The sequence below is a fragment of the Grampus griseus genome, assembly GCF_964374135.1.
Source record: "Grampus griseus genome assembly, chromosome: 3".
Taxonomy (NCBI): Eukaryota; Metazoa; Chordata; class Mammalia; order Artiodactyla; family Delphinidae; genus Grampus; species Grampus griseus.
The window spans coordinates 75,903,469-75,930,523 of record NC_139019.1 but is presented as its reverse complement, the minus strand read 5'-3'; the positions used below and the strand labels follow the sequence as shown (position 1 = coordinate 75,930,523).

General features: G+C 37.3%; 1 protein-coding gene across 16 annotated transcripts in view; it reads left to right on the top strand.

The window, feature by feature from the left end:
- MCTP1 (multiple C2 and transmembrane domain containing 1) overlaps window positions 1-27,055 on the top strand; it is a gene marked incomplete at both ends in the record, with an annotated part of 537,186 nt that overhangs the window by 260,494 nt on the left and 249,637 nt on the right. For all 16 annotated transcript variants that reach the window (XM_082650521.1, XM_082650520.1, XM_082650519.1 and 13 more), the window contains 2 exons: window positions 11,950-12,092; window positions 20,265-20,344. In XM_082650521.1, coding sequence (XP_082506647.1) covers window positions 11,950-12,092; window positions 20,265-20,344 — 223 coding nt within the window. The remainder of the gene's footprint in view (window positions 1-11,949; window positions 12,093-20,264; window positions 20,345-27,055) is intronic.

The window sequence follows — 27,055 nt, the reverse complement described above, 5'->3', positions numbered from 1 at the left end:
CTCTACATAACTAGGAGGAAGGAAGTACCTTGAAAATAAGCGTTACTTTTCTGCTATATATTCATGTATTCTTAAATGGTTAAGGAAAGTAGCTAAATAATAATTGTTATCTCAACTTCAGTTGAGGTAACAGAGAACCCCGGTTTTAGGCGTCTGAATAAGTGCCCAGCTTAGCAAATATGTTAATAGTAATGTATGTATGTAATATTAATGTTTGTATTCATACAGTCAGCGAATATTTATTGAGCAGTTGAGTACCTGCTCTGTGGTAGGTTCTGGGATGCACAAGAGGTCTCTGCCCTCATGAGATTTCTGTCTCTTGGAGATAAAAGGCCCTAAATAAATCATCTCCCCAATCAGATTCAGTCATGCTTGTCTAACTGCTACTCTGATGTGATAACGGTTCAGAATTAATGTTTGCCAAGCTTAGTGAGATCCATGACTTCCTAGTAAGGAATCCAGTTTCTGATGGGGGCACCTTACGGGACGGCTAAGCTCAGAAATGATAGTTTGAGATACATGGGACAGGTCGGTTGATGGGTTAGACTTAATGGTGTAGTAAACTTGGAATCTGAATTCTGGAGCTGTCACTTACTAGCCTTATGACTAGGGCAAGCAGCCTAATCTTTCGGAACCAGTTTACTCATCTATAAATTACTAAGAATATTAATTTATTCATCGATTGAACAACAGGCATTTATTGGAGGCCTCTGCTTTGCTGGTTTAACCTACCTCACAGGTCTACAGTTGTAACTAAAGGAAATATCATATGAAAAGCCCCAGGCACATACTAAGTATTCAAGAAAATTAGTTTCCTCCCACCTCAACTCATTTTTTTTCTTTACTGGGTATTATCTTCCATTTTGTAAGTGAGAAACCCCTGTGCCCAGGAATGGCCACGTTGTAAGAAGAGGTGGTTCATACCACCTAGTCTTATGAAACTGAATTGAATAGAATTCAACCAAGACTGATTGTACAAAGTCAAATAAATCATTCCAATAAGAAAAACACTTTTCTAGAAGGAATGTCTATTTGGAAAGTCCAGGACCACATGGCTTCACAGGTGAATTCTACCAAACATTCAGAGAAGAGTTAACATGTATCCTTCTCAAACTATTCCAAAAAAACTGCAGAGGAAGGAACACTTCTGAACTCATTCTGTGAGGCCACACTCTGATACCAAAACCATACAAAGATATAACAAAAAAAAAAAAAATTACAGGCCAATATCACTGATAAACATAGATGCAAAAGTCCTAAACAAAATACTAGCAAACAGAATCCAACAGTACATTAAAAGGATCATACACCGTGATCAAGTGGGATTTACCCCAGGGATGCAAAGATTTTTCAATATCTGCAAATCAATCAGTGTGATACACCACATTGACAGATTGAAGAATAAAAACCATATGATTATCTCAATAGATGGAGAAAAAGCTTTTGATAAAATTCAACATCCATTTATGATAAAAAAAACTCTTCAGAAAGTGAACATGGAGGGAACATACGTCAACATAATAAAGGTCGTATATGACAAACCCACAGCTAACATCGTACTCAACAGTGGAAAGCTGAAAGCTTTTTCATTCAGCTTAATATCAAACAAACAAACAACCCAATCAAAATATGGGCAGAAGACCTAAATAGGCATTTCTCCAAAGAAGACATACAGATGGCCATCAGGCACATGAAAAGCTGCTCAACATCACTAATTATTAGAGAAATGCAAATCAAAACTACAATGAGGTATCACCTCACACATGTCAGAATGGCCATCATCAAAAAACAGACCACAAATAATAAATGCTGGAGAAGGTGTGGAGAAAAGGGAACCCTCCTACACTGTTGGTGGGAATGTAAATTGGTGCAGCCACTATGGAGAACCGTATGGAGGTTCCTTAAAAAACTGAAAATAGAGTTATCATATAATCCTGCGATCCCACTCCTTGGCATTTGTCTGGAGAAAACTCTAATTTGAAAAGATACATGCAACCCAGCGTTCATAGCAGTATTATTTACAAAAGCCAAGACATGGAATCAAACTAAAAGTCCATTTACAGATGAATAGATGAAGAAGATGTGATATATATATATATATATATATTTGAATATTACTCAGCCATAAAAAGAATGAACTAACACCATTTGCAGCAACATAGATGGACCTAGAGATGATCATACTAAGTGAAGTAAGGCAGACAGAAAAAGAAAAATGTCATATGATGTGACTTATATGTGGAATCTTAAAAAATTATAAAAATGAACTTATTTACAAAACAAATAGACTCAGACATAGATAACAAACTTATTGTTACCAAAGGGGATAGCAGGGTGTGGGGAGAGATAAATTAGGAATTCGCTATTAACATGTACACACTACTATATATAAAATAGGTAAACAACAAGGACCTACCATATAGCACAGATATCTATACTCAATATCTTGTAATAACCTATAATGGAAAAGAATCTGAAAAAGAATGTATATATATGTGTGTGTGTGTGTATATATATATATGTATAACTGAATCACTTTGCTGTATACCTGAAACAAATACACTATAAATTAACTATACTTCAGTTTTTTTAAATGGTTAAAAAACTAAAAATAAACAAAAAAATACCACTACAGGAAGCATATACTCTATCAGCCAACTTACCAAAAAACCCCAAAACAAACAAACAAAAAAGGATCTGGAAGTTGCATATGTCACTTTACACATCTTGCGGACTCGGCCACGTGGCCATACCCGTTGCTTGGAAAATAAGGAATTCTTTAATGGAATAATCACATGTCCTGCTAAACTCACAGAGACTCTATTACTAAAATGAAAAAGAGGAGAAATGGATGTAGGGGTTCAGTCTGCCACAGAAGCCAAATTAGGATCAGAAGCCTCCATGGTAAGAGTATAAGATAATAAAAATACACAAACACATGTGCAAAATCTCCTGGACAAGGAGAGGCTTTGAATACTGACCCTAAGCCAGAGTTCTGGAGCCTGGGTTACCCACAGCAGTGCTTGTGGGTGCAGAAGTTGGAGTGAAATGTAGTCCAAGAAGAATCAAGTGCCTTGATTTGTATTTGACAAGAGAGAACTCTGGCAGTGTTCAGAGGATAGATTGGAAGGGAGAAGGGAAACCAAGCAGAAGGCTCTTAGAATAATCTAGACAAGGAATGATGAGACAGTGGTGGCAGAGATGATTTCAAGAGATATTTTAAGAATTAGAATCAGAGGGCTTCGGAACATTTATCGGGTGACATAGGCTAAACTGTGGTTGCAAGTGGAATTTTAATTAGAATTCCCAAGGCTTAGGAATCTTCATCAGTTAGGATAGGCTGAACTGTGATTACAAATACACCCCCAAATTATTTAATGGCTCAAATGTAATAGGAGTTTATTTCTCACCCATGTGATAGTCCAAGGCACGTGCTTCCGGTTGGCAGATAGCTCTCCTCCACACGATGTTTCAGGAAATCAGGCTTCTTACACCTCAGATCGCTTTTAATTTGTTATATTTTAAGAAACACGTTTTGTTCACTGGCATATATAGCAATAGAAATAATACTGTTGTTGAGTTTATAACTCTAAATTGAAAGAAATGAAACAAAATAAGAATAAACAGATTATAGGAGTATCCATGGGGGAGACTGTCTGTGATACAAGGAATATCTCCTGGTTTTTAGCAGCATTCCATTGGGAGTTTCAGAAAATGAAATATTGCTACTCGAGTTTCACTGGTTTTCCACAGAAGATTTAACTTTGCTTTCCTAGAACCTCGATGTTAATTTCCCAGATACATATAATCAGCAAATGATGCTCTGCCCCATTTTTAAAAATTGTATTCATTATTTACCCAAAAAGAAGAAAAATATAATTTAGAAATATTTCCTTCAAACTTATTAATAAAAATGGTCTTGGTGTTTGACACGGTAATTTTTAGTTTCCTGAAAAATACACTTATGTGGAATGGCTCATTCTCTGTCAAGGGCATGGAAGTGAAATCTTATAGATCCTTGACTTTTCTCAGAGAAAGTTGAGAAATCCCCTCATTTTAAAGGTTGAAAAACTATAGACAAGAGCAGTTAAATGACTTTTCTAAGACCACACTGCTTATAAGAAGCAAAAGTGACTTTGGTCAGTATTCTTTCCAGCACAGGACTTACTGTGAGCAGTGTCACAGAATCCACAAAGAAGAAAATTTCGGGGTCAGTGGAGTTAATAACACTCACTGTGACCCGGAGATGGAAGGGGCTGCAGTATAAGAAAAAGCCATTGAAAGCAGTGATGAAAAGTTACTAGTGACTAATACGTTCTTGTTGTATAAAATGATACAATACAACATATATGGAAGCCAAAAAAAGTTACTAGTGACACTCAAGGCAACAGTCTCAGAAAAGTATTGAGATAGCCAGAAGAAAAAGGATTGAGGAGAGTATAGATATTTAGGGTATAAAATTTTAATATTCTGATATTTTTTACATGCGAAAGTTCAGTGCTTAACATTTTTTTAAAAAAATTATATTTGATCTTGTTTGGTTAGGATGGCTGTAAAAACATAGTAACATATTCTAGAAGAATTCCAGAGAAAATTGTTTCTCCTTAGGTAAAAATCATGCTTAAAGGATGAGTATATTTGTACCTCCAAAGTCTGTTCTCTGATCACTGGTCACAGAGGGAGCTCCCAGGGGTGGGAGGAGCAGAGCCGTTTGGAAAGAATGACTGTGACATCCAGAACACGCTTCTCTATTGCAGTTGTTCTTATGCCATAGATTAATATACAATTAATTAATATTCACAATTAGAGCAGTATTTGTCTAAATCTGTGTGAAAAAAAGGTAAGTAACCACCCCCCTTCCATGTTGTAGTTTGCCAAAACTTCCAGAAGTTACCAGGAAATTGCTTGTAGATACCACCTATAATTTATGCCGTGTGTGCAGGGGAACTTGAGTGAGCTGTATTTACCCCAAATACGTGTATTATTTTTTCTTACATATTCAGAACTCTGCATTTACAAGAGAAAAATAAGCCAAAAAAATTATTCATAAAAATCAATAGTCTGTTCCTGTCATTTACACCTTCTCTATACGGTGTGTCTGGAAGTTTCTTCTACTCCTCAAAGAAAGAAATTTATTTAGTTCAGTCCTATACTGCATTTTATCACAGTATTAGTTTTCATTCATCTCTGTGCTGTATCATGGTAACTTCATTAACCAACAATTTAAAAATCACTGGAATATTTGTATTCCTCATTATGGAAAAAGATTTTAGTTTCCTTTTATTTTATAACATTAAACCATATGTGATTATAAGCTTTTTGCATTTTAATTTTAATATAGTTATTTAGCCCTATGTAATGTTTCCACTGTAGGGCATTATAAATCTCAAAAAAACAAAAAATGAAGAAGGAACAAGACAGTTTAAGGAATAATTTTAATGTATAAATAAGGTACCTGTTTTGAAGATTTTTAAATCATTAATAAAAATAAATGTATATAAAGATATAATCTATTGCTCTGAGTGTGCTTTGAACTTCTCTATTTTTACAGGCCTCTTTCAAGTGTGAAGGACCTTGTTATAGAACAGATATTTTCTCTGTTGTATTTGGTCAACAAAAGTAGCTAGCTTTAAATGTTTGTAGAAGGATTGAATACCTTCAGGAAGATCCAACCTAAATTTGAATTCTTTTTAACTGTTCACACTTAATATTTATATTCACTTCTCTTTTGTCTTTTTCGTCTTTCTTTTCATCTTCCTCCTTCTCCTTCTCTTTCTCCATACGACTGAGTTTCAATTTCACATTGTTTTTGATTAGGAGTTAGCATTATTGAATAAGTATAAGTCCCTGAAACAGGAATAGCTGTTTCTGTTTCATTATGTACTAGGTTTGGGATAAGACTGATTTAAACTTGTTAACCAGGAGGCTCATTTATTCTGAAAATGAAAAACAGGACATTCATTACTATATGGCTATTTACATTTTAAAGAGCTTTCGTACTATTTTAAGGAAAGGAAGACTGCCATCTTGTGTGTGCTGTGTTTATTGCTGCACAAAAGGGGACCCATTCAGACAAGTTTAGTTCTATGTTGGACTTAAATTACATTAAAGGCTAAATAGTCACACAAAATATTGAAATGCTCAGATGTCCTGACTCAAATAAACAAACAAAAACCATAGCTTGGGGACATGTTTTTCTTTACTACATGAAGAAACATTATACAAACCATCTAATTCCTCTTTTTCAAACAATTTGATCCTAGGATTCAGATATATACAATGAAAATTCCCTAGATCTAAAATACTCTAGAATTTTTAAAGCACAGAATTTATAATTATAAGATAAAATAATAATGTTTTAAAATAAATTCTGAAGTTAATGCTATCTGATAAAATGAATGTGTGAAAGGTTGCTCTTGAATATGATAAAATAAATCTGTATTTTATTTTAGGGCTAACACTTCCTAGTGTCTTCTTCTATATTTATTTTCCCTGTTTACATTTTATTATCACCATAAAAAAGATTGTAATGAGTGTCACAGTCCAGCGAATAACAGCAAAGCACAGGTTGCTAGAAAATGCCTGAGAACTGCCAAGGGTGCAGTAGAAATGCCTTAACTTTGAAGAGCAGAACCACAGGCCTCACAATAGTAATTTGATAAGTGTTTGTGCCATCTTATGGTTGAATGCAATATTGCAACAAAACAGCACTGGCACTTGAATTTACTTTTTGAGTTTTTTGAACCAACAAACTAAATCTCTTTTGTGTGTGTGTGTGTGTGTGTGTGTGTGTGTAATATATTTGTTAAAGGCTAACCACAAGTTAGTGGCTTGGATTTACTTGGAGTTTTATTATAATAAAATTACTTGAATTCACTGGAAAATCTATTACAATAAAAGAACCTCCAAAACATGTGAAACTTCCTCATCTATGAAATATAATAAGGTAGCATTTCCCAAAGAGAGATCATGGATTATTAGTCCTGAAGGATACACTCAAGATAAATAGGCTCTACGGTCAAAGACCTGTCATATCCCCTTGGAGAGTAAAAGTGCACATTGTCTTATTTAAAAGCTATAGATGGGCTTCCCTGGTGGCGCAGTGGTTGAGAGTCCGCCTGCCCATGCAGGGGACACGGGTTCATGCCCCGGTCCAGGAAGATCCCACATGCCGTGGAGCAGCTGGGCCTATGAGCCATGGCTGCTGAGCCTGCACATACGGAGCCTGTGCTCCACAACGGAAGAGGCCACAACAGTGAGACACCCACGTAACACACAAAAAAAGCTATAGAAAATTAATCTGTTTAATTTTGTATTAAATCAGCATTTTCCAAATATGCTTGACCACAGAATTTCTTTTTAAAAAACAAATAATACCTATTAATATTACCAGGTAATAAAGTGACTACTTTTCAACAAAAAAGATTAGAGCATTAGGTACAAATCTTTTACTGAAACTAAATTAAAAGAATGATGTCTCCAGTTCTGTGTTGGAATCACAAGCTGAAGGTCTTGAACTTTAAATTAAGGACTCTCAGTCCACAAAGGTCCCTTAGTTACAATAATAAGTAAACTATTAGAAATTCCTTAAAGAGTTTTGACTACTAAAAAAGTTATTAAAATTTAATAATAGCACCCAGAAGCCTCTGAATGATAGTTGGAAAGGGAGAAATGTAGCAGATTTTATTCTATGGAGTCAAAACACAGCGGGAAAAGTCAGATGACTGACTCACCATGTGTGTGCATCTGGAGCTGTTTTCCTGTACTTATGACTGTGAAATTTGCTGACATATGTACCATCTCCAATCCAGGTTATCCTGTGACCAAAGCCACACATTTACAATATATTTCACCATCATAATATCTTTTCAAAGTCCCTTAAAACAGCCTTTCTCTCTTTTTTATACCAATCCCTGAGATCTTAGTGCCTATCGAAGAGTCAAAACTCTGTCCCTAAACCTTAACTTAACCCTTAGACCAACTCTTGTTTTCTGGATTGTTATTTCTTCAGGCCATTGGATATTTACTGCCTCAGGCGGCATCAAGGATACGATACCAAGCATGAAAAATGTTGTTTGGAGGTGGCCTAATGTAATATTTAATTTCAAGTTCCAGCATCCTAGCTGTGTGACTTTGGGGAATTTACTTACCTGTTCCACACTATATATTTGTATGTAATACCACTTGAGGGTATTCAATAAATGCCAACAGAACAAATGAAACATGGTTTCCTCACCCGTAACCTAGGTAACACTACAACTCACCTCACAGGCTCATTGGGTGGTATGTTATATTTGACATAGTACGTGTTCAGTAAATGTTAACAAGAGTGATCTAGATTCCTTTTTGTAATTTAAGTTCTGCCATCAAGACCTAGTGGATCACCCAGCAGGATTCTAGGAACGAGTTGTCCCTAATTCTAAGGAGATTTTGACAGTTAGCATAGACAGTGGTTGAGGAAAATGTTTCTGGTAAGGAGCAAGCAACAGATTGCTTCCGAAAAAGATTTACATTTGAGTGTATATGCTTCTGTGCTAAATCATAAGTTATGTCAGTTGTTTGCATAATAGCTAAATTAAATAGTGTGAGATACTAATATCAATAACTGTTAAGAAACACAGTCCAACTTTCTTGAAGTCACTTTTCTTGTAAAAGGCTTATTCATACCTTTTTTGGACCAAAGAGATACAAGATTGTTATACCTTGAAGGGGGTGAACGGTTTATGATGATGTGCCAGAGAGAGAATTAACTGGACTAGGCTCCAGATTTGAATTCTAGGCTGACCTGGAGCAAACCACTTGACCTTTCCTACTTGTCTCATCTGTAAAACGGAGGCAGTAGGTAGACTCACAGAGGCCTTAGGGTGATTAAGACAGATAATAAGTGTGAGAGTTTTTTAAGTGAGAAATAAGTTACTTGTCGATATTGGCACGATTTGTAGTGTCTAAATAATTGTTCAACGTCTTTACATAATACTTCTGTGATGGTGTTTTAGAGTTAAAAAAGGAAAATATGGATGTCCATGTTTCCTAAAAAGCTGCATAGAAGGAACCCTGGACTTGGCATCTGAAGTGTAAATTTGCCTTTCATCCTGTTACTTGTTAGCTTCTTAAGTGATTGGTACAAGTCACACTGAATCTCCGGTTGTTTTTCACCTGCAATATAGGTTGATAATATATGCTTTCACCAACTTCACAGAGTCACTTTGAGGATGTATTTAATAGTACTGTGTACACTGTGAACTGTAAGGTCATTCATTTACTCATCCATTGAACAAATCCTTACTGAGTACAGGCTCTGCCCCAGACACTGTGCCACGTGCTGGGGCAGAGTCCTGCCCTCGCGGGGGTTATAGCCAACGGGAAAATTCCTACAGCAAACTGGTAGACATACAAATTAACCTATAAGTAGCATAATGATTAGTGCTACTAAGCAGAAGAGCAAATGTCAGGAGAAAGTGACAAAGAGAGCTAATTCAGATTGGGATGGTTGAGGAAGGCATTCCTGAGCAAATTGTATTTAAACTAAGGCCTGGAAGATAAGAAGTGTCAGCCAGGCAAAAGGGGAAGAGAGTGGGAAGGAGGGACTTTTCAAGCAGAGAGCCTGGCTGGAATATGTGAAGACTGGAAGAAACAGAGGAGAACTTCTAGTAACAGGAAAGCTGGAAGAGAGTAGGGGCCAAAAATGAAGGTGGAGAAACAGCAAGCTCTGTATACCATGCTAGAGATTTTGGATTTTATTATAGGTGTAGTTGAAAGGTGTTGAGAGGTGTTAAGCAAAGAAGGGGGAAGATTAAATTTGCAGGTTTAAAAGGTCAGTCTGGCTGTCATATAGAGAATTAATGGGGGAGGACACGGAAGCGTGGAGAGCCCAGTTAGGAGGCTATCATTGTAGTTGCACAGCACAGAAATCATGGTAGCTGAACTAGAGTGGAGGAGAATTAATCAGACTTGGTGGTGTCCTGGATGGAGAAGGAGGTATGGAAAGTAATTTTCCTGCGTCTTGCTTGAGGAACTGTCAAATAATGGAGCCTTTAACAACCTGACAAAGCCTGAGGGAGGATCGAGGCCTATGTTAACACTGGAGTGTCTATTATGTATCCAAGTGGAGGTGACAAAAGTCAGCAAGAAGAGAGGTCTACCACCCACATCGTTAAGTCATTAAGTCATTCAATTATTCACCAAACGTTTATTGAGGAACAATATGTCTAATTCTGTACTAAGTGCTGGAGGTTTAAAACACAGTGATACAAATGGCTCTGATCTCATGGAGCATACTGTATTTTAGCAGCTGGTAGTAGCTGCATAGGTGATTTTAACAATCAGAGACAAAACTGCATGACTGAGGAAATTCAGACGGGTACATGGATGTTAATATCTCTCAAATTACGTGCTATGACACTTCCACTCCCCGGAGTGCTTAGCCTGTAGCTGGGGATCAGGGCCTTAAAAAATAGCCATTTTAACTGTTAAACATTTTGGTTCCATTGACTCCCTTAAAGAATGCATTGTAACAGTTTAGTATTAAGCCTACATTTACATTTATAAACATTTTGTAAAGTTTGTCTTGTTATAAAATCAAGCTGTCAAAATGGGAGTTTCACAAAATGGAAAGTCGTTATTTTATTAGACCCAGGTCTAGTCATACAAACACAAGGTCTTCAATTTACTAGGGGAATGTGGAGAGTTTTGAGAGAGCCCCCAAATGATTAAATAAGAAAATCCATATCCTATAAGCAATCCTTATAGTTAGCATAGATATTTATGTGTCATGGAGGTGAGTGGAGTATTGAGGAGGAATATAGGTAGTGAGTTTAAGTATATCAGCCTCATAATTTTAATACCTAACATTTACATGGTGCTTTACAATTTTCTGAGCCCCACTCATATTTTTCTTTAAATCGTGTAGACCATAGTTATCAACTATAGTTTCAGGTTGGACAAAACAGGAAGAATTACAATTTTATTCTAAAGGAGTCAGGTCACGTGTAAAGAATTATTTTCTGAGGTTGAAGATTGTCACGCACTGGAGTGGTTTCCTTGGGGATGTTCCTGATTCACCTTTTTAGGAATCCTTAATAACAGCATAGAGTTATGAGGCCAAGATCGATGTTATTCATCGGTCAAAATGAGAAATGGTATAACATAAATGAATGTATATAGAGGCCCTTCCCTCTTGAAGTTGCAGGGAAAAAAAAAAAAAGCCCAGGCATTAGAGCCACACAGCCTTGGTTGGAACCTTCACTCCATCTCTTGCTGGCTGTGTACCCAAGAGCAACTGATTTGATTGCTCTTATTTCCTTTATCTTCATAGGGAGCTTAGGAGGTATTAATGGATAATATGAAGTACCCAGGTTATTCAACAATCATTTGTGCCTCTCCTCCTGATGCCTTCCTCTGAGGCATCCTTCCCTAGCATTCTAAAATTGAAACCTGTGAACAAAATACGGGACCAAGGATAAAATTGATACCTGTGAAGAAAATATGGGACCAAGGATAAAACTGAAGCTCAATTTAAGACTCACCTTTTCCAAAACCCATTAAACTAGTGTAAATTTTTAGCAGCATATATGTCTAAAACTTGTTAAATCAGCCAAGATCATGGATCATCTTTTTTACAGTTGACCAGATGAAACGTCAGATTAATCTCTATCATTTACAACATGAATTAAATTTATAAATGCAGCATGCAGTAGAGTTTTAAAATACCAGAACAGGGTTACAGTATTAAGATCAGAAGATATAATAATAATAATTTTATTATTATTTACTGTCACTTGAATATTTAAGGGAAAATTTAGGAAAAGTCGCTTAATCCTTATTTTTCTCATGTGATAAGGTTTACTTAAATTTTATTCCTTTAAATACTTTCTGATGTTTAGATGAGCTATTCTCTTGCTTCTGTAGAAAAGCACGATTAACATGGATCAATTTGTATCTCTTTAACAGGGACAAGTGATCCATACGTGAAGTTTAAAATTGGAGGAAAAGAAGTTTTTAGAAGTAAAATAATACACAAGAGCCTCAATCCTGTGTGGGAGGAGAAAGCTTGCCTTCTTGTTGAACATCTTAAGGAACCATTGTACATAAAGGTGAACCATTTATTTGTTTTTCCCTAATGTAATCTGATATAGAAATCCCCGTTCAATGGTTTTTTATAATGTCTGTCTGTCTGATGAGATTTTTCACCAGAGGTATATTCTGCTATGCGCAATTCTAATCTGTTGGTGATGTGATAGAAATGAGCTATAGGGGAGGGGGAGCTGGTGGGAGCGTCTTTCTTCTGGACAGTTCTATTGCCAGTTATAGTTAGGAGAATTATGAAGTCTATCTCCTCCTGCTTGGTGCAGTTAACTGATTTAGTGCACTTTGGGAACGTATAAAAACAAGACTCCATATAATCTAGCAGGAAGAGCTTACACAGAACACACCTTTTCTGTTTAAAAATTATAGCAGGGGAGACTTTCCTGGTGGCAGAGCGGTTAAGAATCCACCTGCCAATGAAGGGGACATGGGTTTGAGCCCTGGTCCAGGAAGATCCCACATGCCGCGGAGCAACTAAGCCTGTGTGCCACAGCTACTGAGCCTGTGCTCTAGAGCCCGCAAGCCACAACTACTGAGCCTGTATGCCACAACTACAGAAGTCCATGCGCCTAGAGCCTATGCTCCGCAACAAGAGAAGCCACCACAATGAGAAGCCCGCGCACCACAATGAAGAGTAGCCCCCGCTCGCTGCAACTAGAGAAAAACCCGCGCACAGCAACGAAGACCCAACGCAGCCATAAATAAATAAATAAATATTTTAGAAAGAATTATATCAGGGATCTACCATTCCTGGTTGCAAACAAAATGCTTTACTTGGAAGGTGAGGAGGGTAAACATAATAGAGGAAGGAAAACTCCTGTCTCTATTACATTACCAAAGATGGGGGGAAAAAAGTATTTCCTTTCATTTGATGTAGTTAGAAAAAGAAGAAGAATTTATGGAGTTAACCTTAATTCCTTATTTTACTTTCAAACCTGACTTCCCTTTAATTCATATCTCTAGGTACTTATATTCTTTTTGACTCTTATGTTCTGACTATCCATGCAGTGACCAAACCTTTTTCTGCTTGTACCACATCACATGCCCCATCCTTCTCTCTAAATTGTCACAACTGGCACATGAGCCCCAAAGGTCACTTGATCACTCTTTCAGCAATCTCTGGGCATCCTTCTTCCCCTCAAATCTTCATTTGCATTGCTTCCAGTTGTTTCTGTTTTCCACAGAAAGGAAAAAGTAATCAAGATGTTACTAAAATCATAGCAGGGCCATTTATCAAATCGATGAAAAAGAGAACTACAAGTATGTCGTTGATAAGTTTCTAGAAGTCATTATGGGGAGCATAGACCTGTATTTGCTTAAGAAATTGTCTCAAATGGACAATGGCTAAAGGAAATCAGTTAAACAGAATTAGTGAGCTATCTTTTAGTGTTCAAAAATCATGACCCGGGCTTCCCTGGTGGCGCAGTGGTTGAGAGTCCGCCTGCCGATGCAGGGGACACGGGTTCATGCCCCGGTCCGGGAAGATCCCACATGCCGCGGAGCGGCTGGGCCCATGAGCCATGGCCGCTGAGCCTGCGCGTCTGGAGCCTGTGTTCCGCAATGGAAGAGGCCATAACAGTGAGAGGCCCGCGTACCGCAAAAAAAAAAAAAAAAAAAATCATGACCCAAGAATTATTAATGTGAGAGTAGAGAGAAAGAAATGTCTACATGAGAAAAAAGGAAATACCTTCATAATAAAGAACTGAGATAAGGGGAAAAAAGGAATTTTTTAAAAGACAAGTAGGATTAAGGAAGCTTATTCCTAGGGAGGTTTAGAAGAAATAAGTTAGAGCAGCTGCAACCAGGAAGGAAATGGATACGAAAGGAAAGCAGGGTTAATAAGGATAGCACTGGACCATTGGGATCTCATATAATGTCCCTTAAGAGAAAAATTATGGAAGAAAAGGATTAATTTCTAATTGCGTTTGCTGTGGATCTGTTTCTGTAATGGGATATTACTCTATGACGGAAGCATGTGGATCTCCAGTCTTTAAAGCAGTTACAAATGAATGTTCCAGTGTTACATTAGGTAATGGCTGGGTCCCTCTGCTATTCTTTTGTGTTCAAGAATGACATTCATCTGTGCAGAAATCCAGATGTCAAATGTGTATTTCAAAAGGAATATCATAATAGGCTCAAAAGCAAACAAAAATCTGAAGTACACAGAAAAAAATGGTGGCAAAAATTTTTGTTTTGGTTTAAGAGAGCAAGAATAGATACACTTACATACTGAAAACAGAGACTGTAACACTGCCTATAGACCAAAGGCCTGGTTAATGACACACTGGGAACAAAGAAGTTAGGAGAGAAAACCCAAAGGTGGTTTTTGTTTTTTACCACTTTGAGTTTCCTGTAGCCACAACTTAACTTCCACCTTACAGAAGAAGATACATAGTGAATTGTAAAAGATTTGACACTTGCTTTTACATTTCTACATAATAAAAAATAAGTTAAACAGAAATCACACTGGCCTCTCAAATACTAGTACAAACATAAAATAACAAGACTTTATTTTTATGAATGCTTTATACTTTTTAATATGCTTTGATCGTTTTCATTTGATTTTCATTTTCTGGACCATGCATAGGGCTTCTTTTGAAAAAAAATTTCTGACTTTCACCTTTACTTTTCCCATGTTTTGCGTTATCTACTTTTTGCCTAATGTGGGACACACAAAGACCTAAATAATATACATTGGTGGAAATGATATTTTAAGTTACTAGAATTTCATGAAGATTGCATTATTTTCATCGTCTCTACATAGCTCTGTGTGATTGACTTTTATATGATGCCCATATCCTCTGTGATTGGAAATTAATCTTGCCTGAAAGATTTCTTAGGGACTAACTGATTCTGTAGTGACAGGTAATATGAAAATGCATCCATGAACTAGATGATTAGAAAATTTGTCTTCAACCCTCCTCTCTATGGTTCAATGAAAAAGAAGTCCACATGCACACTGTAATCTGATTTCTATCAGTGTAAAGATTACCAAGGGAAACAAAATTCAGTTCTAAGCTAAGGTTATAAAATCACACTGAAGTTACAGTACTTGTAACATTTCTAGTAAAAACAAATTTTAAAAAATCTTGGTAGTGTCATTTTTAAATACTACACCAAATAAATAAATACACTTTCCAACTGGTTGGAATTCATATAGCTTTTAATTTTGATAAAAAGAGAATATTCCTTCAGTTATGAATGACTTCACAGTAAGGGCAGGTATAAAAACAAGGCTGCAGGGATGGGCTTGAAACATATTTATCGTAGGGTAGCAGTAGAATCTGGGAGTTAAATGCAGTGCTTCTAATTGAGATAAGAGCTGCTGGAGCCTGCTCTGTGTCCACAGAGATGCTCCAGCACACATCTTAAATAATAGAGTAAATTCAGCATCCATTGCAGTTGAATTAAATTCAGATTCTCCATTGTAATTTCACTGACACTATTATTCCAGGTACATGATGAGCACCCAGAATTACAGTGGAAAGAGGTAGAAGTAATCTAAAAGGAGAAATGTAAATTGTTGCTTGTTTGGCCTAATCATGAGCTACAAGAGCTAAATTGAAAGTGCTCTTCTAAATAATAGAAAGATTTTGATAACTAGAAAAACTGTTCTGTTTGGAGCCATAGTACTGATTCTAAGATTGTCATTTTAACAAACTTGATAGTTTCTTAAATAACTCACATCTATCCAAGCTTAAGATTTAAAATTGAAAAGTTACTTAAAGCATGGGTCAAGCTAAGGACCATATAACTGTCTTGTCCAAAATTATTTCTCAGTAGGTTCTAAGGGTCCTAAAAAGAATTTTATATACCAACGACCCTCAACCCTGACTGTACATCACTTTAAATATGCTCTGTGTCTGAAATCCATTACAAAATTTGAATCTGACCTCTTCTTAGCCCGGGCATTTAGGGGCAAGTAACATAAATATTTTAAGCTTTGGATTCCTTATCTGACAAATGGAAACAATACTTTGTTCACTGAGTTGTATAAGAATGAAATTTAAAAATCTGTATGATATGTTTAACACAGTGCCTTATATATGGTAAATGTTGAGTAAACATTAATCGTCATTAACTCTGCTTCTTATTGCAGTGGGAGTGCCTCTCCTATTTCATCACTCTTCTATGTTCTATATTTTCTGACACTTCACCTAGAGTAATGCTCCCTCTGACAAATAGTTTATAGAGCTTGGAACCAAACTGCATAGCAAACGATTTCATTAAGGAATGGATTCTGGTGTTTCCATTCTTCCCTGTGTTTATGCCTTTGCTGAATAATAGGAATTGAGAACTATTGTAAACATCTAGCATTAGGACGGTAGAAAAGGGTCTCCCCATGAGAATAAACAGAGTTTGAATGTTGACTCGCCCATTTGGGCTGTCTATGCCGATCAATTCACTGGATTCACAGCCTTCCACTTCATATGTGTAGGTGAATCCCAGGTGTTCTCATGGATTGTATGTCACTGTAGTCACCCCAAGATTTTAATCCTTAAGGCTGATACAATCAGAAGAGATTGCACAAGAGAAATTTCTCTAATTTTGGTGTAAATTTTATGTTGTAAAATACACTACTGCAGCCACTTGCAAATACCAAGGTGTCAGTTGTATAAGATATGCCACTGAGCAGATGACTAAAGTTCAGAAGTGTAATTGATCAAGGAGAATATTTACTGCGGAAGTGCTGTGCTTTCTACAACAAATGTACTCCTGCAAGGTTGTAAGTAAATCAAATGACTATAAATTGAATAATTTAAAAGGCATTAGAGGAGCTTATAACTTAAATAAATCCCTTGTGACTCTTCTAATTTAAGAATCCCTTTGTAAAGCAAGGGATTTATTTTTTTTTTAATATCAACTTTTTACATATTAAGTTTGTTTAAATTGCAGTACACCTGTACTAGAGAAAAGAAAACAGTAACTGATACAAGGCTTCTGTACATGCTACTCCCTCAGCTTTTTTTTTTTTTTTGCGGTACGCGGGCCTCTCACTGTTGTGGCCTCTCCCGTTGCGGAGCACAGGCTCCGGACGCGCAGGCTCAGCGACCATGGCTCACAGGCCCAGCCGCTCTGTGGCATGTGGGATCTTCCCGGACCAGGGCACGAACCTGTGTCCCCTGCATTGTCAGGCAGACCCCCAACCACTGCGCCACCAGGGAAGCCCCAGCTTGGAGCTTTTTAACTGTTGTGTCAAGGATTGGGCAGAGGGATGCTGAGCTACGGGTTCTCTCAGCCCAGTGCATTCTCACCTCCTGGAGAGTCCAGTGGTCTGGGTCATCCTTTCAAGAGCAGACTTACCTGTTTATGCTCATTTACTCCAGTGAGCAATACAATGATTTTCTATTTGAAAAGGTCAGAAACACAACTCTAAACTCCATCTATTAACCCTTTTATCAATCTTAAAAGCTTTCCCTGATCCCCAATGTAATTTTTTTCTTTTTGTACCCTGTTCTTTTCTTTACAACAGTCATCTAAGTTTGTAATTCTATCACCTGTGCACTTCCTTGTTTAACATCTGCCTCCCTCACTAAACTATAAGCATTGACAATGTGAGATTTCCTCACCACAGTTTACTCAATACCTAGCACAGTGTCTGGCACATAATAAGCATTTAATCAGTGTTGACCAAGGAAATAAATGAGCAAGAAAATGTTTAAATGGATGGAAATTAGCCAACTCCCATTCACTTAGAGTTCTTTGGAAATGACCCCATCTGATCTAGCTCTGAGCTCTCCCTCCAACTTCCTTCCTCTCTCCATCTTTCTCAGTCTGCTTCAGCCACACTGGCTGCTGGCTGATCCTTGAACATGCTAATCACTTGCTGTTTCCTCCACCTGGTGCGCTCTTCCCATTCCAGTGTCACTCTAATGGCTTAATCGTTCTCATCATTGTAATCTCTACAAAATCACACTTCCTCTGAGAGGCCTTCCTGGACTCCCAATTTAAAATATCAGCTTGAAATGTATATTCTCATTGAATGCTTATATCACTCAGCATCATGGGTTTTTTACTTTTTTAAATTAGTTTTTATTGGAGTAGAGTTGCTTTACAATGTTGTGTTAGTTTCTGCCGTGCAGCAAAGTGAATCAGTTACATGTATACGTATATCCACTTTTTTTTTAGATTTCTTTCCCATTTAGGTCACCACAGAGCATTGAGTAGAGTTCCCTGTGCTATACAGTAGGGTCTCACTAGTTATCTATTTTATACATTGTGGTACATATATGTCAATCCCAATCTCCCATTCATTCCACCCCCCCTTTCCCCCCTTGGTAACCAGTAGTTTCTTATATGAAATTATAGAAAAACAAAGCAAATCTATGAAACAGAAAGCAGATCGGTGTTTGCCAAGGGCAGAGCAGGCGAGGAAGAAGAATGTCGAAAAGGATCATGAGGGAACTTTGGGAATTATGGAATTGTCTTCCACCTTGACTGTGTCAGTGGTTGCATAGCCATAGACATTTGTCAAAACTCATTGAACTGTACCATTAAAATGGATGTATGTCCACTCCTGGATATATATCCAAAGAAAATGAAAACACTAATTAGAAAAGACACATGTACCCCAATGTTCGTGGCAGCATTATTTATAATTGCCAAGGTATGGAAACAACCTAAGTGTCCATCAGGAGATGGTTGGATAAAGAAGATATGGTGTTCGTGTGTGTGTATGTGTGTGTGTATGTGTGTGTGATGGAATATTACTCAGCCATAAAAAAGAATGAAGTTTTGCCACTTGCAACAACCAGATGGACTTAGAGGGTATTACGCTAAGTGAAATAAGTCAGACAGAGAAGGACAAATTCTGTATGATGTCACTTATATGTGGAATCTAAAAAATACAACAAACTAATAAATATAACAAGAAAGAAACAGACTCATAGATATAGAGAACAAACTAGTGATTACCAATGGAGAAAGGGAAGGGGGGAGGGGCAAGATAGGAGTAGGGGATTAAGAGGTACAAACTACTACGTATAAAATAAATCAGCTACAGGATATATTATACAGCACAGGGAATATAGCCAATTTTTATAATAACTATAAATGGAGTATAACCTTTAAAAATTGTGAATCACTGTGTTGTACACCTAAAACTTATATAATATTGTACATCAACTATACCTGAATAAAAATATTTTTTTTAATTAATTTTAAAAAATTGGGCTTCCCTGGTGGCGCAGTGGTTGAGAGTCCGCCTGCCGTTGCAGGAGACACAGGTTCGTGCCCCGGTCCGGGAAGATCCCACATGCCGCGGAGCGGCTGGGCCCGTGAGCCATGGCCGCTGAGCCTGCGCAAAAAATAAATAAAATAAAATAAAATATCAGCTCCCAACACATTGCCTTACACTTCTGTCTCCATGGTGCTCCTCACTGAACTGTATATATCTATTTGGGTTTTTATGGACTCTCCCAGCTGTTCAGTGTAGCGTCCAGCAGGTCAAGCACATTGCCTGTCCTGTTCATCATAGTATGAATACAAACCATGAAGGGCGCAAAGAAGATAAATAGTTTTGACAGAAGAAAGAAATGCATTCTTTTCTTTTTCTTTCTGTTTTGTTGTTGTTATAACGTCACATTAATATTATGCCCTAATCATTGCTTGTGATTATAAAAATTTAACCTTAAAATAACTTTATGAAGTACTTTAATCATAATATCTTAATGTTTACTTATTTGTATGTTTAAAATGGCATTGTCCTATAATATCAGAGAATATATCTTTGATGACCTGAAAAATACAAGAAATTGGAGTCATATCTTCATCACCTACAGCCCAGTATGGAAGACATATTTGTTGAATTTCATACCAACTCACTCTGCCTTTCAGTAATGCTAATAGACCATCTATAATGAGAGGAAAATATTATAAGCCTGTGGTTCCCACATTTTTGAGGATTCACTATAATTTATTTGATTTTGTTATCACCTTTGATGTTCTACTTTATACAAATCAGTAATTTTAATTATAAAATTAAGTGTAATTTCCTTTGAATGTTTTGTGAGACCTTAGTATTTCAAAACACAAAAACAAATAAAATTTTAAAAATAAATCTTAGGAAATTTTATTGATTTTGGTGACATAGACAACCAGTATTTTATAATGAAGACGTTTTTCACTTAAAGCTTATATTGGAATTGTTTATAATAATGTCTGTGTCTTTGGCTTCATAGGTATTTGACTATGACTTTGGACTACAGGATGACTTTATGGGCTCAGCCTTTCTGGATCTCACACAATTGGAGTTAAACAGGTAACATTTGAACTGTTGTAATATCACTACACCTTTTTATGAAACTGGGCCTGTGTAACAGAAAGTGTCAGTAGATCTGGGTTCTAGTCACCGTTCTGTCATTTATGGTTGTGAGTCTTTGTGCTAGCCAGACTTTCTCAAGTATGTCTTTCTCACTTACCTGGTGGAAATAATACTTAGCATCTTCCCTCACTATCTCATTTGACAACAACTATTCAGCAGAAAAACTCTTTTTTTTTTTTTTTTGGCCACGCCATGCAGAATGAGGGATTTTAGTTCCCCAACCAGGGATAGAACCCATACCCCCTGCAGTGGAAGCACGGAGTCCTAACCACCGGACCTGGACTGCCAGGGAAGTCCCCAGCAGAAAAATTCTTAAGACACTTTCTTTGTCCCCCAGACTGTGCTGAGCACCAGGAATCTAGATTAAGACACGTTCCTTGCTCTCACATTGATGGTATGATTATAGTGGGGCATAAAGAAGATGATACATGTTAATCATAATTATTAATTTAAGAATGAGGCCATCACATAGGAAATAAGATGAGTACACTATGCATCGAAAATAGCAGCACTCTTATCACTTAAGCCGAAGTAGAATCTAATTTTGCCATCATCAGTAGTCCTAGGTTACCGAGGAGTAGCCCGAAAGTGGAGGCAGATTGGTTGTATTTACTCAGTTACATTAACTTATCATTGCTTGACTAGTTGTAAAGTAATGATTAGTTATAACTAATGTTATAAATATTAACCATTCCTTGCACCAAATTATGGGCTTTTATTTTTTTTAATGTATTTCAACATAGGAGCTAAGAATTGATTAATACTACAGAAGAAAAAATAGGTTTTAAAAGGTTCAGCAGTGGGGCTTCCTGGTGGCGCAGTGGTTGAGAGTCTGCTTGCCGATGCAGGGGACACGGGTTCGTTCCCCGGTCTGGGAAGATCCCACATGCCACGGAGCGGCTGGGCCCGTGAGCCATGGCCGCTGGGCCTGCGCGTCCGGAGCTTGTGCTCCGCAAAGGGAGAGGCCACAACAGTGAGAGGCCCACGTACCGAAAAAACAAAACAAAAAAAGGTCCAGTAGTGCTGGAATGGATTGCAAAGGAGGCTGCCAAATCATCTTTGGTGGTTTTAAAGAGATGGTTTAGATCAGGGGCCCCAACCCCTGTTAGGAACCGGGCTGCAGAGCAGGAGGGGAGCGGCAGGCGAGCGAGCAAAGTTTCATCTGTATTTACAACCGCTCCCGTCACTCGCATTACCGCCTGAGCTCCGCCTCCTGTCAGATCAGCAGCGTTAGATTCTCATAGGAGCGCGAACCCTACTGTGAACTGCACTTGCGAGGAATCTAGGTTGCACAGTTGCATGCTCCTTATAAGAATCTAATGCCTGATGATCTGAGGTTGAGCTGTGGCGGTGATGCTAGCTCTGGGGAGTAGCTGCAAATACAGATTATCATTAGCAGAGAGGTTTGACTGCACAGAGACCATAATAAATCCATTGCTTGCAGACTTATGAAGCTGCTGTATAGCACAGGGAGATCAGCTTGGTGCTTTTTTTTTAAAAATAAATTTATTTATTTATTTGTTTATTTTTGGCTGTATTGGGTCTTCATTGCTGTGGGCGGGCTTTCTCTAGTTCTGGCGAGTGGAGGCTACTCTTTGTGGTAGTGCACAGGCTTCTCATTGCAGTGGCTTCTCTTGTTGTGGAGCACAGGCTCTAGGTACACAGGCTTCAGTAGTTGTGGCACATGGGCTCAGTAGTTGTGGCTCACGGACTCTAGAGCACAGGCTCAGTAGTTGTGGCACATGGGCTTAGTTGCTCCGCGGCATGTGGGATCTTCCCGGACTAGGGCTCAAACCTGTGTCCCCTGCATTGGCAGGCAGATTCTTAACAAGTACGCCACCAGGGAAGCCCCTCAGCTTGGTGCTTTGTGACGACCTAAAGGGGTGGGATGGGGAGGGAGAGAGGGAGGCTCATGAGGGAGAGGATATAGGTATACATATAGCTGATTCACTTTGTTGTACAGCAGAAACTAACAGAACATTGTAAAGCAATTATAATCCAAAAAAGATGTAAAAAAAAAACCCAAAACCTATCAGTGAGTGGCAAGTGAAAACAAGCTCAGGGCTCCCACCGATTCTGCATTATGGTGAGTTGTATAATTGTTTCATTATATATTACAATGTAGTAATAATAGAAATAAAGTACACAATAAATGTAATGCACTTGAATCATCCTGAAACCATCCCCCACCCCCCAATCCCCGGTCTGTGGAAAAATTGTCTTCCATGAAACTGGTCCCTGGTGTCAAAAACGCTGGGGACCGCTGGTTTAGATGATCATGTTATATCATGTGGCAGGAATAGTGGAAAGCAGAGTAATGGGTCAGATCACAACTTTATATTTTAAATGTAGATGAAATATAAATAGTAGAACTCCTTATATGTTGTAGTCTGAGCACAGTGGCAGCTTATTGGTGGTCTTCCAATGGTCATCTGTGCCTCAGACTGGACAAAAGCATGGCCTTTTCTATACTTCCTATGTGTTCTTCATTCCAACCCAGAGCCTAGCAGGCCTGACCTCGGGGTGATTGCTTGCTCCCCGCCTCACCATGGCTGAAGGAAGTCCTAGGTGGTGTCGTATGTGGTCCGTTATCATGAAACTGAGCTCCAGCTAGACTGGGCTGTGCTGTTCTTCGTAAAGGCCACGGTTATTTTCTCTGTAGATTCTGCATAAGGGTATGCAAATTACTAGGTTTAATCACAGAGCATAACTTTTTCTTTTTCTCTATTAAAGATAGATTACTGGTGAAAAATAATTTTAAATGGAAAAAAACATATCAGATGGGTAAAAAACCAAAAGATTATGTATAAGCATTTGGTGTTTATTTTACCACATTACTTATTTTATGTATTTAGCTAACTATACCCTCCCCTCAAAACCACATAAACATCAAATTACCACTTTTAAAAATCACATATTGGGCTTCCCTGGTGGCGCAGTGGTTGAGAGTCCGCCTGCCGATGCAGGGGACACGGGTTCGTGCCCCGGTCTGGGAAAATCCCACATGCCGCGGAGCAGCTGGGCCCGTGAGCCATGGCCGCTGAGCCTGCGCATCCGGAGCCTGTGCTCCGCAACGGGAGAGGCCACAACAGTGAGGGGCCCGCGTACCGAAAAAAAAAAAAAAAGAAAATCACATATTTGTGTATGCCATTACATTCTATGTATAGAAATCAACATGGGAATTCCCTGGCAGTCCAGTGGTTAGGACTCCCCACTTTCACTGCCAAGGGCCTGGGTTCTAGGTTCAATCCCTGGTTGGGGAACTAAGATCCCATAAGCCATGCAGTGGGGCCGGAAAAAAAAAAAAAGAAATCAGTACCCTCTGGATGTAGACAGATGGATAATAATAGTAGCCGTATAAATACTTACGCTACTATATAATGCATTAAGGTATTGCTTTTGAAAAAAAATAATAAATAAGCATCATAAAGAATTACAAATGTTCTTAAATCTTTATCATGTAACCATTATAAAATGTAATGAAGTTTTGGCTATTAATTTTTATATGTAATCATTTTTACAGGAAAATGAACCAAATCAAATTGTAACCCCATATAAATACATATGTGTATATGTGTGTATATATATGCATATGTGTGTATGTACATATATATATACATATATACTATAATGCCTAATATGCATCTGTTAAAATAAAAGGAACAAGTTGTTATCATCAAACACAATGATTAGTTATAACTAAATTAATATTGGAGCAATTTGCATTCACAACTATTGTAACTTATGTATATTATCAATTTGATAGGTTACTTATGTTTCAATTAAAACCTCTGACATCAAAAAACTGTTCATATTTTTCATAACACCATTTCTTGAATTGGTAAATTAAGCATCATTTGAAAGAGTGTCCTAGTATTGTAAAATCTTAGCATTGAAAGGTACCTGTGGTTCCCCCAAATTATTTGGGGACCTTTATAAATGTATAGATTTCCAGACACCACCCACAATCTATAGAACCAGAATCATTATGGACAGAGTGCAGGATTATGCACTTTTTAAAAGCTTCCCAGTTGATTCTGAGGTGCAGCCAGGATTGAAAGTTTTTATTTGGACCACTTTCCCCATCAAGCCCTCTCCCCAGTACTAGAATCCAACAGTATCATTTACTAAATGTTAAGCTCCATGAAGACAAGTGTCTTATCTTTGGTCTTGACTGCTGGTTTTTACCCAGAACCTAGTATCACATATGTTCAATTCATGTTTTGTGAATTAAATGAATAAATGATTGAACAAGCAAGGGAACATTCCTAATTTGCCAACATTTCAGGATTCAAGTGTGGTGCTGAATGTTCCACAGTCCCTTAGGCTTATGGAGGGCATGAACCCCTATTTGTTCAATATTAATTGAAATATGTAAACAAGATATTACCTACACATTATCAACTGAATGTGTATTCTACATTATTTTCTAAAAGTTACTGTGGGTAATATTGCGCAATTCATAATCTCTTCCTCAGAGATACTTATCTAATTCTGAAGCCTTCTAAGTATTGATCACCTCTTCTAAGTGCTGGTTTCCTTGCATTTCTGAATCTAAAAATTTAGGCATAGGTTTAAATAGCCAAAAATAGAAGCATTATTTTAAATAGAAGTTCTTCAAATAACTATACGTTGTTTTTAAAGTATATTTATAATGTACATCAGGCAATTTATATTTTATATTTTCCTCTTCTCCCACTTGTTTATTTACTCTAAATCATACTTCTGATTAAGAAAAAAAAATCTTAAAGAACTAAAAGGAAGGTAGTGGTCAGTAAAAGACCGTCATTGAGTTGTTGGACTCAAATTTATAGAAAATAGCTGCTATTGCTCTCTGTGTATTTAGAGATCACAGAGAAGGGCCTTACAGTTTTCTTAATACTGCTGTACTTCCTTAGCCTTTCCAGCAACCCCACAGCCTTTCTAGAACCCCATGAAGAGCTGAAACTTAGGCAGTGAATCCAAGTATACCCAATTGGCCCATGATTTATTGGACAACTTAATATATTGATGTTATTTTAATAACAACAAAAATTGTACCAGGAAATTAAAGGAAGACAAAATTTTTTTTCTTCTTAAAAATATATAGTATATATAAGTCCATGCACTCTCTCACTTCGTCCCAGCTTACCCTTCCCCCTCCCTGTGTCCTCAAGTCCATTCTCTACGTCTGTATGTTTATTCCTGTCCTGCCCCTAGGTTCTTCATAACCACTTTTTTTTTTAGATTCCATATATATGTGTTAGCATATGGTATTTATTTTTCTCTTTCTGACTTACTTCACTCTGTATGACAGACTCTAGGTCCATTCACCTCACTACAGATAACTCAGTTTTGGTGCTTTGTGACCACCTAGAGGGGTGGGATAGGAAGGGTGGGAGGGAGATGCAAGAGGGAGGGGATATGGGGATGTATGTATATGTATAGCTGATTCACTTTGTTATAAAGCAGAAATTAACACACCATTGTAAAGCAATTATACTCCAATAAAGATGTTAAAAAATATATATATATATATAGGGAAGGTGGGAGGGAGGGAGACGCAAGAGGGAAGAGATATGGTAACATATGTATATGTATAACTGATTCACTTTGTTATAAAGCAGAAACTAACACACCATTGTAAAGCAATTATACCCCAATAAAGATGTTAAATATATATATATATATATATATATATATATAGTATATATTTTGGCTTATTCATTTAATGACAGTTCAAAATCTTTTTTTATTTTATATATTTATTTTTTATTGAAGCATAGTTGACATACAGTATTGGTCTCAGGTATACAACATTGTGGCTCTGACAATTATAGACATTACAAAATAATCTCAATAAGTCTAGTAACCATCTGTCACCATACAAAGTTATTACAACATTGTTGACTATATTCTCTATGCTGTATGTTATATCCCTGTGTATTTATTTTATGACTGGAAGTTTATGCCTCTTAATTCCCTTCACCTATTTAGTCCATTCCCCCACTCCCCTCCCTTCTGGCAACAGTTTGTTCTGTGTATCCATGAGTCTGTTTCTGCTTTGTTTAGTTTTTTCATTTGTTTTGTTTTTTAGATTTGACATATAAGTGAAATCATATGCTATCTGTCTTGGTCTGGCTTATTGCACTTAGCATGATACCCTCCAGGTCCATCTGTATTGTTGCAAATGGCAAGATTTCACTCTCTTTTTATGGCTGAGTAATATTCCTTTGTGTGTGTGTGTGTGTGTGTGTGTGTGTGTGTGTGTGTATGTATGTATATATATACATATATAGATATATATACACATAAATACCACATCTTTTTTATCCTTTCATCTATCAATGGATACTTTGGTTGTTTCCATATCTTGGCTCTTGTAAATAATGCTGCAATAAACATAGGGGTGCATGTATCTCTTTCAATTGCTGTTTTTGTTTCCTTTGGATAGATACCCAGGAGTAGAATTGCTGGATCATATGATAGTTCTATTTTTAATTTTTTGAGGCACCTCCATATCATTTTCCATAGTGGCTGCACCAATTTAAATTCCCACTAACAGTATACAGGTGTTCCTTTTTCTCCACAACCTCACGAACACTTATTGTTTGTTGCTTTTTTGATAATCACCATTCTGACAGGTGTGAGGTGACAATATTGTGGTTT